The sequence below is a fragment of the Salvelinus alpinus genome, chromosome 4 (assembly GCF_045679555.1).
Source record: "Salvelinus alpinus chromosome 4, SLU_Salpinus.1, whole genome shotgun sequence".
NCBI classification, from domain to species: Eukaryota; Metazoa; Chordata; class Actinopteri; order Salmoniformes; family Salmonidae; genus Salvelinus; species Salvelinus alpinus.
Window position 1 is genome coordinate 65,210,523 of NC_092089.1, and position 17,443 is coordinate 65,227,965.

Here is a 17,443-nt window from a genome sequence, read left to right on the forward strand (position 1 = left end):
AACACGAACTTCACTTGACTACTTACATAATAACAAAACGAATGTAGACAAACCTGAACATACGAACTTACATATAACACGAAGAACGCACGAACAGGAAAAATGACTACATAAAACTATGAACGAACGAAACAGTCCCGTATGGTGCAAACAAACACAGACACGGAAGACAACCACCCACGACAAACAATGTGACAACACCTACCTTAATATGATTCTCAATCAGAGGAGATGAAAACCACCTGCCTCTAATTGAGAACCATATTAGGTACCCATTAACCAACATAGAAACAGAAAACATAGACTGCCCACCCAAACTCACGTCCTGACCAACTAACACATACAAAAACTAACAGAAAACAGGTCAGGAACGTGACAGATATAGTAAAATATCTATAGATATAGATAGATAGATAGATAGATATATAATAAGATATAGATAAATATAGTAAGATATAGATAGATATAGTAAGATATAGATAGATATAGTAAGATATAGATAGATATAGTAAGACATATATAGATATAGATAGATATAGTAAGATATAGATAGATATAATAAGATACAGATAGATATAGTAAGATATAGATAGAGATATGGTAAGGTATAGATAGATAGATAGATATATGTATGTGTCACGTTCCTGACCTGTTTTCTGTTGTTTTGTATGTGTGTGATGGTCAGGGCGTGAGTTTTGGGTGGGCAGTCTATGTTTGCTGTTTCTATGTTGGTTTTGGGTTGCCTGGTATGGCTCTTAATTAGAGGCAGGTGTTTTGCGTTTTCCTCTAATTGAGAGTCATATTAAGGTAGGTTGTTCTCACTGTTTGTTTGTGGGTGATTGTCTCCTGTGTCAGTGTCTGTATGTTACGCCACACGGGACTGTTGCGGTTTTTGTTAGTTCGTTCGTTTTATGTAGTCTGTTTTCCTGGTTCATGCGTTCTTCACGTTGTATGTAAGTTCGTGTCCAGGTCTGTCTACATTCGTTTATTTGTTTTGTAATTATTCAAGTGTTTGTCGTGTTTTTCCGTTTTGTCTATTAAATCAATATGTATTCACAACCCGCTGCATTTTGGTCAAATCCCTGCTCCTCCTCTTCGGATGAAGAGGAGGAGGACAGCCGTTACAGTATGTATATGTAATAACATATATATATATATAATAAGATATAGATAGATATAGATAGATATAGTAAGATATAGATAGATATAGTAAGATATAGATAGATATAGTAAGATATAGATAGATATAGATAGATATGCATAAATATAGATAGATATAGTAAGATATAGATAGATATGGATAGATATACATAAATATAGATAGATATAGATATAGATGGATATACAGTAGGTAGATGGAGAATGGGAGAGCTAGAGGGCCAAAGAGAGTGTTAAGGAGCAGAGAAATGCAGGGAATCAATAAATAGAGCGGTCGAGGGAGTGTGTGTGTGTGTGTGTGTGTGTGTGTGTGTGTGTGTGTGTGTGTGTGTGTGTGTGTGTGTGTGTGTGTGTGTGTGTGTGTGTGTGTGTGTTTGTATGTACGTGCATGTATCCGTCTATGTGTATGTGCGTATGTGCAAGTGTGTGCATTTGCGTGTCAGGGTCGGGGTCAATTCTAAATTGAGTTGTGAATTTTCTTTTGATTTTCCCACGATGTCAAGCAAAGAGGCACTGAGTTTGAAGGTAGGCCTTGAAATACATCCACAGATACACCTCCAATAGACTCAAATGATGTCAATTAGCCTATCAGAAGCTTCTAAAGCCATCATTTTCTGGAATTGTTCAAGCTGTTTAAAGGCACATTCAACATAGTGTATGTAAACGTCTGACCCACTGGATTTGTGATACAGTGAATTATAAGTGAAATAATCTGTCTGTAAACAATTGTTGGTAAAATTACTTGTGTCATGCACAAAGTAGATGTCCTAAACGACTTGCCAAAACTATAGTTTGTTAACAAGAAATGTGTGAAGTGGTTGAAAAATGAGTTTTAATGACTCCAATCTAAGTTTATGTAAACTTCCGACTTCAACTGTATATCTTACTATATCTATCTTTATCTTACTATATCCAGCTATATCTCTCTATCTTTCTATATCTTACTATATCTATCTAAATCTATATCTCTCTCTATCTTACTATATCTTTCTATATCTATCTATATCTCACTCTATCTATCTATATATATATCTTACTATATCTATCTATATCTATCTATATCTCTCTATATCTCACTATATCTATCTATCTATATCTTACTATATCTATCTATATCTCTCTATATCTTTATATCTTACCATATCTATATCTTACTATATCTCTCTATATCTTACTATATCTACATTATCTATATCTGTCTATATCTCTTTATATCTTACCATATCTATCTATATCTAAATATCTCTATATCTTTATTTATCTATCTATATCTGTCTATATCTCTTTATATCTCTCTATATCTTACTGTATCTCTCTATATCTATATCTATCTATATCTTACTATACCTATCTATATCTCTCTATATCTTACTATATCTATCAATATATATCTCTGTATTTCAGTCTGATGTGTTACATGCTCTATTGCTGATGTCCTTCTGTCTGTACTTGTCTTACTGTCCCACTTTCTCCCCTTTCTTTCCCCCCTTCTCTCGCTCTCCCTCTCTCACTATTCTCTGTTTCTGGGTCTCAAGTGTCTGAGAAGCTATTTAGGACTCCCCTCGCTCCTTCTCCCCCCCCCTCTCTCTCTGTTTCTCACCCTTCCTCTCGCTCAGTCTCTCCCGTTCACAAGTGCAAGTTAGAGAGGTGACTTGTGAAGGGAGCGTGTGAAAAGAGTTTGATACAAGAGATGCATACATCGGTAGTTTATCCACTAGAGAGAGGAGAGGGACCTCTCGTGTGACATGGAAAGAGATCGAGGGATGGAGAGGAAAGGAAAGAGAGATCAGAAGAGAAAAGGCAACTTGTTTTTCTGATTGTTGAATGGTGAATGTTTCTGTGTGTGTCTTTATTCACGGCTTTCTCTTTTTGGAGATTCCCTTGTATAATCAGTGATAAATTGGGGTGTTATGAATATGTGTGTGTGTTCCCTCGGATGTCCCCTGATAAAGTGTGTATCTGAATGTTCTGACCCCTGCCAAAAATAACCGGTGATGTATGCGACGCAGAAAAGTTGTCGACTCACCTTGTGTCGAGTTTCAATTGATCTCTGCTGAGATGAGCAGGGGGATAACTGTGTGTGTGTGTGTGTGTGTGTGTGTGTGTGTGTGTGTGTGTGTGTGTGTGTGTGTGTGTGTGTGTGTGTGTGTGTGTGTGTGTGTGTGTGTGTGTGTGTGTGTGTGTGTGTGTGTGTGTGTGTGTGTGTGTGTGTGTGTGTGTGTGTGTGTGTATGCGCCTGCGTGCGTGTGTGTCTGTGTAAGTGTTACAATATATGTAAATAACATTGGTAATGCTGTAAAAAAAAGTAATAAATTCTGTGCAGATGATACAGTATTCAATTGCTCCTTCGGTTGGCCAAGCCTTTTCATATTTGAAGTCTGATTTTCAATCACTGCAGAGGTCACTGTTGGATCTAAAGTTAGTGCGAAATGCAAACGAAACTAAATGCATGCTTTTTTCTAGGTCCCATAACCCAGATTTAAATTAATTTGTAATGACTAGTTTGAACGGTACACAAATTGAGCGAGTTCCATTGTACACATATTTTGGTATCTGGCTTGATGACAAACTGTCATTTAAAAAACATGTCACTAAGCTGATGACGAGTGTCTCTATTATATGTGAGTCCTGTATTAATACATCAAACACATACAATATACACAATTACAAATCATATTAAGAATAAACAGACACATTTATCAATGTCTCCGATCATTGCTCTGAACTGACCAAGGGGGACCAGAACATATCATTTCAGAGAGCTCTGTAAGTTGTTCCACATAAAGGGCATAAAAAAACCTAAAAGCAGCTTCATCCAACTCTGTGGAGACCGAATGGGCCTCCAGTGTTATTTTTTATTTGACTTTTATTTAACTACGCAAGTCAGTTAAGAACAAATTCTCATTTACAATGACGGCGTACCCCGGCCACAACCTAACCCGGACAACACTGGGCCAATTGTGCGCCACCCTATGGGACTCCCAATCACGGCCGGTTGCGATACAGCCTGGAATCAAACCAGGGTCTGTAGTGACGCCTCTAGCACTGAGATGCATCTCCTTAGACCGCTGCGCCACTCCAAGCTTGAGACCGGGTTTCGTCATTTGTGAGTCTAAATTGAATGAATGACGATAGATACATAGGAGGTTTCTGCGTGAGTGCTTTGCAGATAAACACAAGAAGATGCGACTCTCTCCTTACGTACAAAGACGCCCAACCCTCTTCTTGATACAAAACACAATGGTGAGTTCTATAAGCATCACAATGGAAAACAGCATCTAGTGGTTTAAGTGCTGCTGCATGCAGATAGATAATATCACCATATTCTAAAATAGACATAAAAGTGGCCTGGACAATTTATTTTCTATGAACAAAAGTCAGACATGTAAAAGAAACCAACCTTGAACTTCAACTTCTTCATCAGCTTAGACTTCCCTGTCAAAATCCAGGTTAAATTAAAAAAAAGTTTTTTTTTAATTATTCACCACCATCCCCAATGCACAATAATTGCAATACACCTTTATGTTATGTGCGAGAGGAATCTCACATGTAGACAAACACACACACACACACACACACATCCTGCACGGCAAGGAGGGCGAGGAGTGTTTTCCCTCTCTAAGCTCTCTGTAATTTGATTTGGAGGATGTTGTGATGAGAAAAGGAGCACATTACTGCGAGACGAAGACAGAGGGAAAGAGGGAGGGAGGAGGTAAGGAGGAGTGGAGATGAGGGGTGTCATTTCAGGGGTCAGGCTAATGTGTCTAAATTCTATTCCCATTTCTCTCATCTCAGACTCTCTCCCTGTCGTTACCTTATTCCCCTCTCCTCCCCCACCCATCCATCACTCCCTTCCTCCTTCCCTCGCTAAGTATCTCAGGGCGTTAGCCGGGGTTGTTAGAAAAAGGGCTTGATAGATCTCTTTGTACCCGACGGAGAGACGTTGAGCTGTGAAGTCATTGATCTGTCTAATCAGTACTCTCTGACATGCAAACACACCAGCTGATTACACTGCTCCTATCCTACCCGCCTCTCTCAAACCCTCTCTCTCTCTCTCGCTATCCCTCTCTAACTCTCTCCCTGTGGCTCACTCTAACTCTCCCCCTTCCTCCTTCATTCAACAAACGCTCAGGTGATGGAGAGAAAAAAGAGAGAATGTGGCAGAGAGAGAATGTGGCAGAGATAATTTAATGACAAGAAGGGCCTCTTCTGTCCTGCGGTGTGGTTGATTGCATGTCTCGGTGCATGACTGTCAGTCTAAAATAACATCGGTCTCTGTATTCATGTCTCCTGTCTGTTTCTCTGTCTGCCTGTCTGTCTGCCTGTCGGTGTTAGGTGCAATTGTATTACTTTGTGTGAATCTGTTTTTCTTAAGATGCGTTATTCTCTACTTACAAAATCGTGCCGAATATTGTTCTGTCCTCAACGAGAACTCACGGTTTGACCAATTTGACTTCAGATTCCGACGTTTGTCCGCGTTTCTCCAAATGTGAAATTTAGAAGTTGCTCTAAACATCCAATGTGTTGATGTTTTGGACAACCTGGGATGCTCTTCCTGCTGCGGCTGCTGCTGTCACCGGCGCGTTGCGGCTGGTTAAGTTTAGGCACTGATTCCGAAAGGTTAAGTTAAGAGTTAAGGTTTGGTATAGGGTTCAAACAAAAACAACACCAAGGTTAAGTTTGGCAGTCGTTCTGAATGGTTAAGTTAAGGGTTAAGGTTCGGGATAGGGTTGCGTTATTTATTTAAATAAAACAAGTGACTAACACTGGGATTATACACCCGACCCTCGGAGCCGGAGCTCGTGGCTTATGCCCATCCGCCACCCTTGTTCACAGCGCCCTAGCGAAACCCAAGCCTACTTGATGGTAAAAGAGCTCACCGTTGACCCTAATGGCCGGTTTTGAAGGCATCTCCTGACCGATGTCGGATTTCTAAATGGATCTTGAGCGACCTGGCTGCTGTCCTGCTGAAATCTGTCTTTGATTTTAGTTCTATAAAAGAGAAAGGGGGTAAGGGGGGATGGAGACAGACAGATGAATGGAGAGAAAGAGAATGAGAAAGAGAGGAGGGAGCAAAATCCCCAGCCGAGCATCTGTGTCCTGCTTTTTCAATAATCTCTTGGCAGTTACATAAGATCCTGGACAGGACTAGAGCTGTGTGTGTGTGTGTGTGTGTGTGTGTGTGTGTGTGTGTGTGTGTGTGTGTGTGTGTGTGTGTGTGTGTGTGTGTGTGTGTGTGTGTGTGTGTGTGTGTGTGTGTGTGTGTGTGTGTGTGTGTGTGTGTGTGTGTGTGTGTGTGTGTGTGTGTGTGTGTGTGTGTGTGTGTGTGTGTGTTTTGGAGGGTGGGTAAAGAGATTGAGGACTGTGTTAATTTCTCAGAGACTACCAATTACAGGGAAGTAAGCCAATGAACTGCTGGCCCCAACCCCCCTCCCCCACCTACTCTATCTAGGATAGACCGTCAATATGTAGTGAACTCACTACTTGTTTGTTTGTGCTCTCGCACTGCCTCCATTACGTTTGTGTCTGTGTGTGTGTGTGTGTGTGTGTGTGTGTGTGTGTGTGTGTGCGTGTGTGTGCGTGTGTGTGTGTGTGTGCATGTAGTTTATCCTGTTGATAATCCTATTAGTAATCAGCCGTTCTCACTTGAACACTGTCGGAGAGGGAGAAGGACAGAGAGAAAGAGAGAGAGCTCTAGAAGTTGAGCTGAGTTATCTTCTGAAGTTGAAGTTGACTCTTGGGAAAGGATTTGTTTGGTTGTTTGCAGTTCCGTGTGTGAATGCGTGCTGGCATTTATTTGTGTCTTTTTTTTTTTGTCTGTGCGTGTGCACGTGTGTTTGTGCGTGCGCGCTTATGTGCCGGACACATCAAGCATTCGGGTTGGCAGCAGTGTCACAGTAAACACACAGAGCACAACACCTTTTTTTCAGTTCAGACAGAGGAGGGGTGGGGAGGGGAGGGGGAGGGGTGGCGCAATGGAAGAAACGAGATGAAAGAGGTTGGATCTTGACAGGGTGTCTGGTGTCATGTTCTACCAGGGAGAGATAGAGGGATAAGCAGCACGTTGCTCACAGAGCTGAAATATCACTTCCTAATTAAAGCTTTATGTAACCAACATTACCCACAGAGACGCTGTCTGAATTTGTGCGTGTGTGTGTGTCAGTGTGTCTGAATGTGTGTGTGTCTGTCTGTGTGTGTGTCTCTCTGTGTGTGTATGTGTGTGTGTGTGTGTGTGTGTGTGTGTGTGTGTGTGTGTGTGTGTGTGTGTGTGTGTGTGTGTGTGTGTGTGTGTGTGTGTGTGTGTGTGTGTGTGTGTGTGTGTGTGTGTGTGTGTGTCTGTTTCTATATGCGTGTGTCTGTGTGTGTCTTTCTGTGTGTCTGAGTCTGTGTGTCTGAATCAACACGCTCTCACAGTCTCACTGCAGAATCAGACGTCCAAACGTCACATTTCTAGGCATTAAATTCTGAATGGTTAAAGGCCCCCACCAGTGGGTGATACCACCCCTATTTCAACATAATTCCTACCCTAGAGTGTAAGTACTCGTTAACGTTCCACCTCCGATAAATGACTCAGGCCACTTATAGATATTCACGAATTGAGGTGAGATAGAACGACGTGGTGATTTCCACGTGGAGTGGAGAAAAATCAACAAATAGGGAACTGACAGCTGTCAGTGTAGCTAGTTAGCATGCTACCCTTAGCTAGCTATCTTGCTGGCCTTATCTACACTATTCATACCGCTTGACTTATTCCACATTTTGTTGTGTTACAGCATGAATTCAAAATATTTGTTTCTCTCTCACCCATCTACACACAATACCTCCAAATGACAAGGCAAAAACATGTTTTAAAATGTTTTACAAATGTATTTAAAATTAAATACATAAATATCAAATTTACATAAGTATTCACATGCCTGAGTTAATACTTTGTAGATGCACCATTGGAGTCTTTCTGGGTATGTCTCTAAGAGCTTTACACCCCTGGATTGTGCAACATTTGCCCATTATTCTTTTCAAAATTCTTCAAGTTCTGTCAGATTGGTTTTTGATCATTGCTAGACAATGATATTCTGGTCTTGCCATAGATTATCATGTAGATTTAACTCACAGCTGTAACTCGGCCATTTAGGAACATTCACTGTATTCTTGGTAAGCAAATCCAGTGTTATTGTCCTGCTGAAAGGTAAATTCATCTCCCATTGTCTGGTGGAACCAGGTTTTCCGCATGGATTTTGCCTGTGCTTAACTCCATTCCGTTTCTTTTTTATCCTGAAAAACTCCCCAGTCCTTAACGATTACAGGCATAACCGTGCTTGAATGTATGAAGTGTGGTACTCTGTGATGTTCTGTGTTGGATTTGCCTCAGGACAAAAAGTTAATTTCTTTGACACATTTTTTGCAGTATTACTTTAGTGCCTTGTTGCGAACAATATTTTGGAATATTATTATTCTCAGTTTTATCCTATCACAGCCTTAACTCTGTAACTGTTTTAACGTCACCATTGGCCTCATGGTGAAATCCCTGAGAGGTTTCCTTCCTCTCCGGCAACTGAGTTAGGAAGGAGGTCTGTATCTTTGTAGTGACTGGGTGTATTGATACACCATCCAGCGTGTAATCAATAACTACTCCATGCTCAAAGGGATATTCAATGTCTGCTTTCTTTGTTTTATCCATCTACCAATAGGTGCCCTTCTTTGCGAGGCATATGAAAACCTCCCTGGTCTTTGTGGTTGAATTTGTGTTTGAAATTCACTGCCTGACTGATGGACCTTCCAGATAATTGTATGTATGGGTTACAGAGATGAGGTAGTCAAAAATCTTGTTAAACACTATTATTAGCGCTCACCGTTGCCCCTAGTGGCCATATCCTTACGTCATGCTTACCTCGACGGATGTCTAATTTCACAGGGGATCTGGAGTGACCTGGCTGGTCTAAATGTGTGCCTGCATTTTTTGGGGGTGTGTCACGATGATTAGGCTTTGTGTGTGTGTGTGTGTGTGTGTGTGTGCGTGCGTGCGTGCGTGCGTGCGTGCGTGCGTGCGTGCGTGCGTGCGTGCGTGCACATATGTATGTGTATGTCAGAGAGAATGCAATGCTCCTGTGGTGATTGCTAAAGGGTAGCCCTCCAGGCGTTTCCACTTTCAGGGTAGATATACAACAACATCTCACGGTTTTACCAATCTGGCTTCAGAGTCGTACGTTTATCCACATTTCTCCAAACGTCAAATTTAGACGTTAAGGTTTAAGGTATGGGATAGGGTATAAAAAATAAAATAATCAATTGTGTCTACCTCTGGGATGGAAGGCGCGAACTTCAGATCCGTAGTCATGGGATTAAGGTTTGGGTTAGGGTTAAAACATAAACATTTTAAATGAGTGTTTACCACTGGGATTGAACAAACAACCTTCAGATCCAGAGTCATCGGATTACGCTCATCCACCACCCCCTTTTTTTTTGTTTTTGAAGGCATTTCCCGATGTCCTCAGGACATGGACAGACATCCAATTTCAAAGTCAATCTTGAGTGATCTGGCTGAGATATGAGAGAACAATGTGCTTCCAGCAGTGGAATATAAATGTGTTTGCGTGTGTGTGTGTGTGTGTGTGTGTGTGTGTGTGTGTGTGTGTGTGTGTGTGTGTGTGTGTGTGTGTGTGTGTGTGTGTGTGTGTGTGTGTGTGTGTGTGTGTGTGTGTGTGTGTGTGTGTGTGTGTGTGTGTGTGTGTTCCGCAGGAGGCTGCTAAGGGGAGAACGGCTCATAATAATGGCCGGAACGGAGCAAATGGAATGGCGTCAAACACCTGGAAACCATGGAAACCATGTGTTTGACGTATTTGATACCATTCCACAACAATTCCGCTCCAGCCATTACCACAAGACCGTTCTCCCCAATTAAAGTTCCACCAACCTCCTGAGGTATGTTCGCGGTTTTATATGTGTGTATGTGTTTGTGCATGCGTGCAAGTGCACACGCACACACATTCCCATTAAATATATATATATTTTTTTTTAAATCTCTCTGTCTGAAAATATCATCCATCATCTATCACTCCTTCGCTCCCCCTCTCTCATCTTTCTGGCCCCGTCCCATCTCACTCCGTCACTACCAACCAGAGATAGACATAAAGACAGATACATAGAGTCAGGTATATTACATTTACATTTAAGTCATTTAGCAGACGCTCTTATCCAGAGCGACTTACAAATTGGTGCATTCACCTTATGAAATCCAGTGGAACAACCACTTTACAATAGTGCATCTAACTCTTTTAAGGGGGAGGGGTGGGGTTAGGAGGATTACTTTATCCTATCCTAGGTAACATCAAAACTCAAAATAACAGACAATGACTTATTTCACCACTCTCGCCACCCTGTCTGCATCACACCAAACGACGAGCATCACAAACACCGGGAATCTTCCCCTTCATTTGGCTCTTTTCTCATATCCGGCGATGTTTGCTATTTTATAGGACAAATAGAACGTGCAACGATCTACAACAGAACTGTCAAAGCAAAAGGGATCACAGCCTGCATCCACTCCATTTCCTTATATAAAAAGGAAACCTTATACTCAGTGTCATATATTTAGATAAATCTGCTTATACCATTCCATATAAATATGTATATATTATGGCAAATAACCTATATCTATATAGGCCAAAACCAGATGGCTGTTGAGATTGGCCCATAAAGAAATATGCAAATGACAATTACTTGAAATCACAGAAGAAATACTGTATATATATATACAGTATATAAAGTATTCAGATCCCTTGACTTTTTCCACATTTTGTTACGTTACAGCCTTATTCTAAAATTGATAAAATAAATAAGAATCCTCAGCAATCATCACACATTATCCCATAATGAAGAAGCGAAAAAAGTTTTTTGCAAATGTGTGAAAAATAAAAAACAGAAATACCTTATTTACATAAGTACTCAGACCCTTTGCTATTAGACTCCAAATTGAGCTCAGGTGCATCCTGTTTCCATTGATCATCCTTGAGATGTTTCTACAACTTGATTGGAGTCCACCTGTGGTAAATTCAATTGATTGGACATGATTTGGAAAGGCGCACACACCTGTCTATATAAGGTCCCACAGTTGACAGTGCATGTCAGAGCAAAAACCAATCCATGAGGTCAAATGAATTGTCCGTAGAGCTCAGAGACAGGACTGTGTGAAGGCACAGATCTGGGGAAGGGTACCAAAAAGGTTTTTGGGGTATTGTGTGTAGATTGATGAGGAAAAAAAGCTATTTAATAAATTTTAGAACAAAGCTGTAACGTAATAACATGTGAAAAAAGACAAGGGGTCTGAATACTTTCCGTGGTACTGAATACTTTCCGTACTGTATACATAGAGAGAGAGAGGGAAAGAGAGAGAAGTGAGCATAGCCTTGCTATTGAGAAAGGCCGCCGAAGGCAGACCTGGCTCTCAAGAGAAGTCAGGCTATGTGCACACTGCCCACAAAATGAGGTGGAAACTGAGCTGCACTTCCTAACCTCCTGCCAAATGTATGACCATATTAGAGACACATATTTCCCTCAGATTACACAGACCCACAAAGAATTAGAAAACAAATCAAATGTTGATTAACTCCCCTATCTATTGGGTGAAATACCACAGTGTGCAATCACAGCAGCAAGATTTGTGACGTGTTGCCACAAGAAAAGGGCAACCAGTGAACAATCATTGTAAATACAACCCATATTTATTTATTTTCCCTTTTGTACTTTAACTACTTGCACATAACTACAACACTATATACAGACATAATATGACATTTGAAATGTCTTTTATTCTTTTGGAACTTGTGTGAGTGTAATATTTACTGTTCACTTTTTATAGTTTTTTTCACTTTTGTTTATCCATTTCACTTGCCTTGGCAATGTAAACATATGTTCCCCGTGCCTGTAAAGCCTCTTGAATTGAATTAAATTGAGAGAGAGCGAGGGATAGAAGAGGTGAGCAGATGTGTCTAGAAAGCAGGATGGTACAGTGACAGAGAGAGAAAAGAGGGTGGGAGGACCTAGAGGTGCGGAAAGAGACGGACATATGAGGAGGAGGAAAGGTGACCGAAGAGAGCGAGATGGGGGTGGAAGAGGGAGTGATTGAGGGATGATCCGAAAGGTTCTCCTGTCCTTGCTCCTCTCCTCTCTCTGAGGTGATTGTGGTGTGGAGAGTTTAACCCTTTATGTGCCGCCTCATCACAACAACCCGCTGCGCACAGACGTCGGTTCAACGTCTAGTTTTGATTTACATTTGGTTGAGTTGTCAACTAATGTGAATTCGAAATTCAAACCAACCAACAGATTCACCATGTCATTGGATTTAAGTTAAACGTTTGGTTTGAAAAATACAAAATTCCAAATGACGTTTTTGCAAATCCACTCAATCCAAGTCATCCAAGTTGATTCAATGCCGTCACATTGAATTATTTGGTTGAAATGACGTGGAAACAATGTTGAGTCAACCAGTTTTTGCCGAGTGGGAAGACCCATCTTAAATTGGAGATAGGAGAATTATGTTACTGTTAAACATTTCGATTAGTTTGATCCTTCCAGCTAAAAGTCCCAATACCACATATCACTTTGCGTTTGTTTTTGGGGATACATACATTTTTTTTGGACCTAGATGCGCTCCAGCTTCAGCTCATGGACGAATGGCCTGACATTCCCCTTTAGAATTCTCTGATACAGAGCAGAATTCATGGTTCCTTCAATGATGGCATGTCACTGAGGCAGCAAAGCATCCCCAAACCATCACACTGCTACTATGAGGTTCTTACTGTGGAATGCAGTGTTTGGTTTTTCGCCGTACATAACGGGACCCATTTCTCCAAGAAGTCGACTCAAGCTCGCCAAAAAGCACCTGGAAGCACTTGGATGAGCGTCAAGACTCTTTGAAGAATGTTCTATGGATGACATAGGACTCTGGAGCGGTGGAAACGTGTTCTCTGGAGTGATGAATCACGCTTCGCCATCTGGCAGTACGACGGACAAATTTGGGTTTGACGGATGCCAGGAAAACGTTACCTGTCCAAATGCATAGTGCCAACTGTAAAGTTTGGTAGAGGAGGAATAATGGTCTGGGGCTTTTTTTCATGATTCGGGCTAGGCCCCTTAGTTCTAGTGAAGGGAAATCTTAACGCTACAGCATACAATGACATTCTAGATGATTCTGTGCTTCCAACTTTGGGGAAGGACCTTTACTGTTTCAGCATGACAGTGCCCCATGCACAAAGCGAGGTCCATACAGAAATGGTGTGTCAAGATCGGTGTGGAAGAACTTGACTGGCCTGCACAGAGCCCTGACCTCAACCCCATCGAATACCTTTGGAATGAATTGGAACACCAACTGCGAGCCAGGCCTAATCGCCCAACATCAGTGCCCGACCTCACTAATGCTCTTGCGGCTGAATGGAATCAAGTCCCCGCAGCAATGTTCCAACATCTAGTGGAAAGTCTTCCCAGAAGAGGGGAGGCTGTTGTAACAGCAAAGGGGGGACCACTTCCATATTAATCTCCATGATTTTGGAATCAGATGTTCGACGAGCAGGTGTCTACATACTTTTGGTCGTGTATATGAGTTTTTGTCAAATGTAATTCAAATTGAGACAATGAAAGTATAATTTTTTTAAATGTGCTTTTACATAAAGACTGTTAAGATATAATATAATAAATCTACATTAGCTTTGTGGGAATATGTTTAAGTCATGATTAATGCTGACTGACAGTGGATGTGTAATTCATTACTTTCTCTCTCCTCTCTCTTTCCTCTCTCTCTCTCTTCTTTCTTCTCCATCTTTCTCCTCTCTCTCTCTCTCTCTCCTCTCTCTCTCTCTCTCTCTCTCTCTCTCTCTCTCTCTCTCTCTCTCTCTCTCTCTCTCTCTCTCTCTCTCTCTCTCTCTCTCTCTCTCTCTCTCTCTCTCTCTCTCTCTCTCTCTCTCTCTCTCTCTCTCTCTCTCTCTCTCTCTCTCTCTCTCAGTCCAGGGTGGTGGCCTGTATGACGGCCACTCTGAGTCAGATGGATGACAGACACTATTCCCGCTACCTAGAGACCTTCTCAGGCACCACCGACCTCGTGGTGAGACATCACACACACAGTTGCACGCACATACACACACAGACACACACACACAAGCACGCATGCATGCCTGCATAAATCCACACTCACACACTCTCGGTGTTGTTGAAGGACTTCCTGATGGAGACGTTCCTACTGTTCAAGGAACTGATTGGGAAGCACGTCTATCCCTCGGACTGGATGGCCATGATCATGGTGCAGAACAGGTACTGCACACACACACACACACACACACACACACACACACACACACACACGAGACGTGGTCTCACCAGATGTAGTCTCACAAATCCGACTTATTTCTGACGATGGAAACATTGTGATTGTGGTGCAGAACAGAGACTGTACAAACAGCTGTAGTGTAGAGGAGCAATATAGCGCAGTAGCTGGAGACACAGCTAAGGAGCACTAAGCAGATGGATAATGAACATCAAAACAAAATAGTAAGAACATTCTCACACTCTAGTGTCCTCTGATTTGTATTGCTGCGGTGTTAGGAAGATACTTGGTGTTCCAGTACAAAGCTTGGAGTGCCATTCTCTGACTCAAATGGCCAAGTAGCTGGGTACAGACTAGTGCTCTCGCATGCTGGCTCAAGTTGAAGCAATCAAGTCAATGGTAATCAAGTCAAATCAAATGTATTTGTCACACGTGCTAAATACAACAGTTATAGTAGACTTTACCGTGAAATGCTGACTTACTACGAGCCCTTTCCCAACAACGCAGAGTTAAAAAGTAAGAAAATGAGCAACAACATTTTTTTAATAGTTACACAATAAAAAACAATAACAAGGCTGTATACAAGGAGTACCGGTACCGCGTCAATGTGCAGGGGTATGAGGTAGTTGAGGTAATATGTACATGTAGTTATGGGTAAAAGTGACTAGGCAATCAGGATAGATAATAAACACATTAGCAACAGCGTATGTGATGAGTGTGTATGTGTGTGCATGTGTGTGTCTGTGGTGTCAATATGCATGCGTGTGTGTGTGTGTGTGTGTTTATTTGTGTTTGAGCGTACTGTGTGTGTGTGTGTGTGTGTGTGTGTGTGTGTGTGTGTGTGTGTGTGTGTGTGTGTGTGTGTGTGTGTGTGTGTGTGTGTGTGTGTGTGTGTGTGTGTGTGTGTGTGTGTGTGTGTGTGTGTGTTGGTAGTGTCAGTGTGTGTGTGTGTGTGTGTGTGTGTGTGTGTGTGTGTGTGTGTGTGTGTGTGTGTGTGTGTGTGTGTGTGTGTGTGTGTGTGTGTGTGTGTGTGTGTGTGTGTGTGTGTGTGTGTGTGTGTGTGTGTGTCGGTAGAGTCCAGTGATTGTACATAGAGTCAGTGTATGAGAGCCAGTGCAAAAAAAGGTCAATGCAAATAGTCATTTGACTAACTGTTCAGCAGTCTTATGACTTGGGGCTAAAAGCTGTCGTGGAAGCCTTTTGGTCCCAGACTTGGCGTTCTGGTACCGCTTGCCATGCGGTTGCAGAGGGTACAGTCTATGGCTTGAATGGCTGGGGTCTTTGACAATTTTCTGTGCCTTTCTCTGATACCATATGGTTTGGAGGTCCTGGATGGCAGGGCCGTCCACACCACCCTCTGTAGCGCCTTGCGGTCGGATGCCAAGCAGTTGCCATACCAAGCGGTGATGCAGCCAGTCAATCTTTTCAGCCTCCTTACGGGGAAGAGGCGTTATCGTGCCTTCTTCACGACTGTGTTGGTGTGTGTTTACCATGTGAATTGCTTAGTGATGTGGACACCGAGGAACTTGAAGCTCACGACCAGCTCCACTACAGCCCCGTCGATGTGGTAGGGGGCGAGCTCGGCCCTTCTTTTCCTGTAGCCCATGATCAGCTCCTTTGTTTTGCTGACGTTGAGGGAAACGTTGGTATCACTGACCTCCTCCCTGTAGGCTGTTTCATCGTCGACGGTTATCAGGCCTACCACCGTCGTGTCATCAGTAAACTTAATGATGGTGTTGCAGTCGTGGCTGATCAGGGAGTACAGGAGGGGACTAAACACGCACCCCCGAGGGCCCTCCGTGTTGAGTGTCAGCATGGCGGATGTGTTGTTGCCTACCCTCACCACCTGGGGGCAGCACGTCAGAAAGTCCAGGATCTAGTTGCAGAGCGAGGTGTTAAGTCCCAGGATCCTGAGCTTAGTGCTGAGCTTGGAGGGCACTATGCTGTTGAATGCTTAGCTGTAGTCAATGAACAGCAGTCTCACATAGGTGGAAGAGGGCAGAACTGGGACTTACATCCTAAATCCCAGTTCAGATACATAAGATGAGACACAACGGTCATCAGGAGTTTTAGAACAAAGTTAATTTGATCAGAACAGTCTAGTTTTAGAACATCTCATGTCGTCAACCGGAGTTTCCAAGATTTGATTTGATTTAGCTAAGGTCTTGTGATCGAGACGGACCCATTTAGCCAGTCAGACACCGTTACGCTAACGTTCTGTGTTCAGCCAAGCAGCTAGTTAGCTAGCCAAGAAGAGAGATACTGTAGCTAGCTATTTTGCTGCACAGTCACACAAAGTGTACCCTGTTTCTGGTGCATGTATTTCATGACAATTGTTTGCTGCAACACGTTGCTACGAGCAGTGGCAGCTATGTTTCAAAGTTTCATCACGTCAATGTAAAGATTCCCCGTTACCGTGGAAACTGTCTCAATCGCATGCCTAGTCTAGTCTCCTTGATCTAAATGCCTTGTCTTTAGTCAGCTGTTGTACAACACAACATTCTAAAACTGGCTAGTTTTTTTTATCTTGTCTTGCCTCGTGTCGCCTGTTGTATCTGAACTGGAGGCCGACGTTGTCTCATTAACAACAGGGGTCGCTGGACCAAAGTTTTAAGATATTTCCTCAAAAAAGTTTCAAAAATGCAACTGATTTTCCTTTCTGTTACATTTGGTCCACAGTGAGCAGATGTGTTGTTGTTGTGGACTGTAGCTTCTACAGGATTTGTCATGTCCCTAGGCTGTAAGGGACTGTTTATCCTATGAGACCAGACAAGGCCTTAGACAACACACCATGATACTAGCCCTGAGATACAGATGGGGGGGGGGGGGGTTTGAGCGAGGCAGAGAGATTTCCACAGGCCAAGGATATGTCCGATAGCACAGTGCAGAGAGAGAGAGAGGGCCAGAGAGAGAGAGAGAGATAAAGAGAAGGTGGGAGAGAGCGAACAAGAGGAAGAGATAGATGGAGAGAGA

At 42.4% G+C, this 17,443-nt stretch overlaps 1 protein-coding gene across 1 annotated transcript in view; it reads left to right on the top strand.

Annotated features, from left to right (window-relative positions):
* Positions 1 to 17,443, top strand: part of LOC139574163 (dedicator of cytokinesis protein 2-like) — a 227,665-nt gene that overhangs the window by 183,764 nt on the left and 26,458 nt on the right. The window contains exons 27-28 of the mRNA XM_071398401.1: positions 14,153 to 14,251; positions 14,363 to 14,457. Coding sequence (XP_071254502.1) covers positions 14,153 to 14,251; positions 14,363 to 14,457 — 194 coding nt within the window. The remainder of the gene's footprint in view (positions 1 to 14,152; positions 14,252 to 14,362; positions 14,458 to 17,443) is intronic.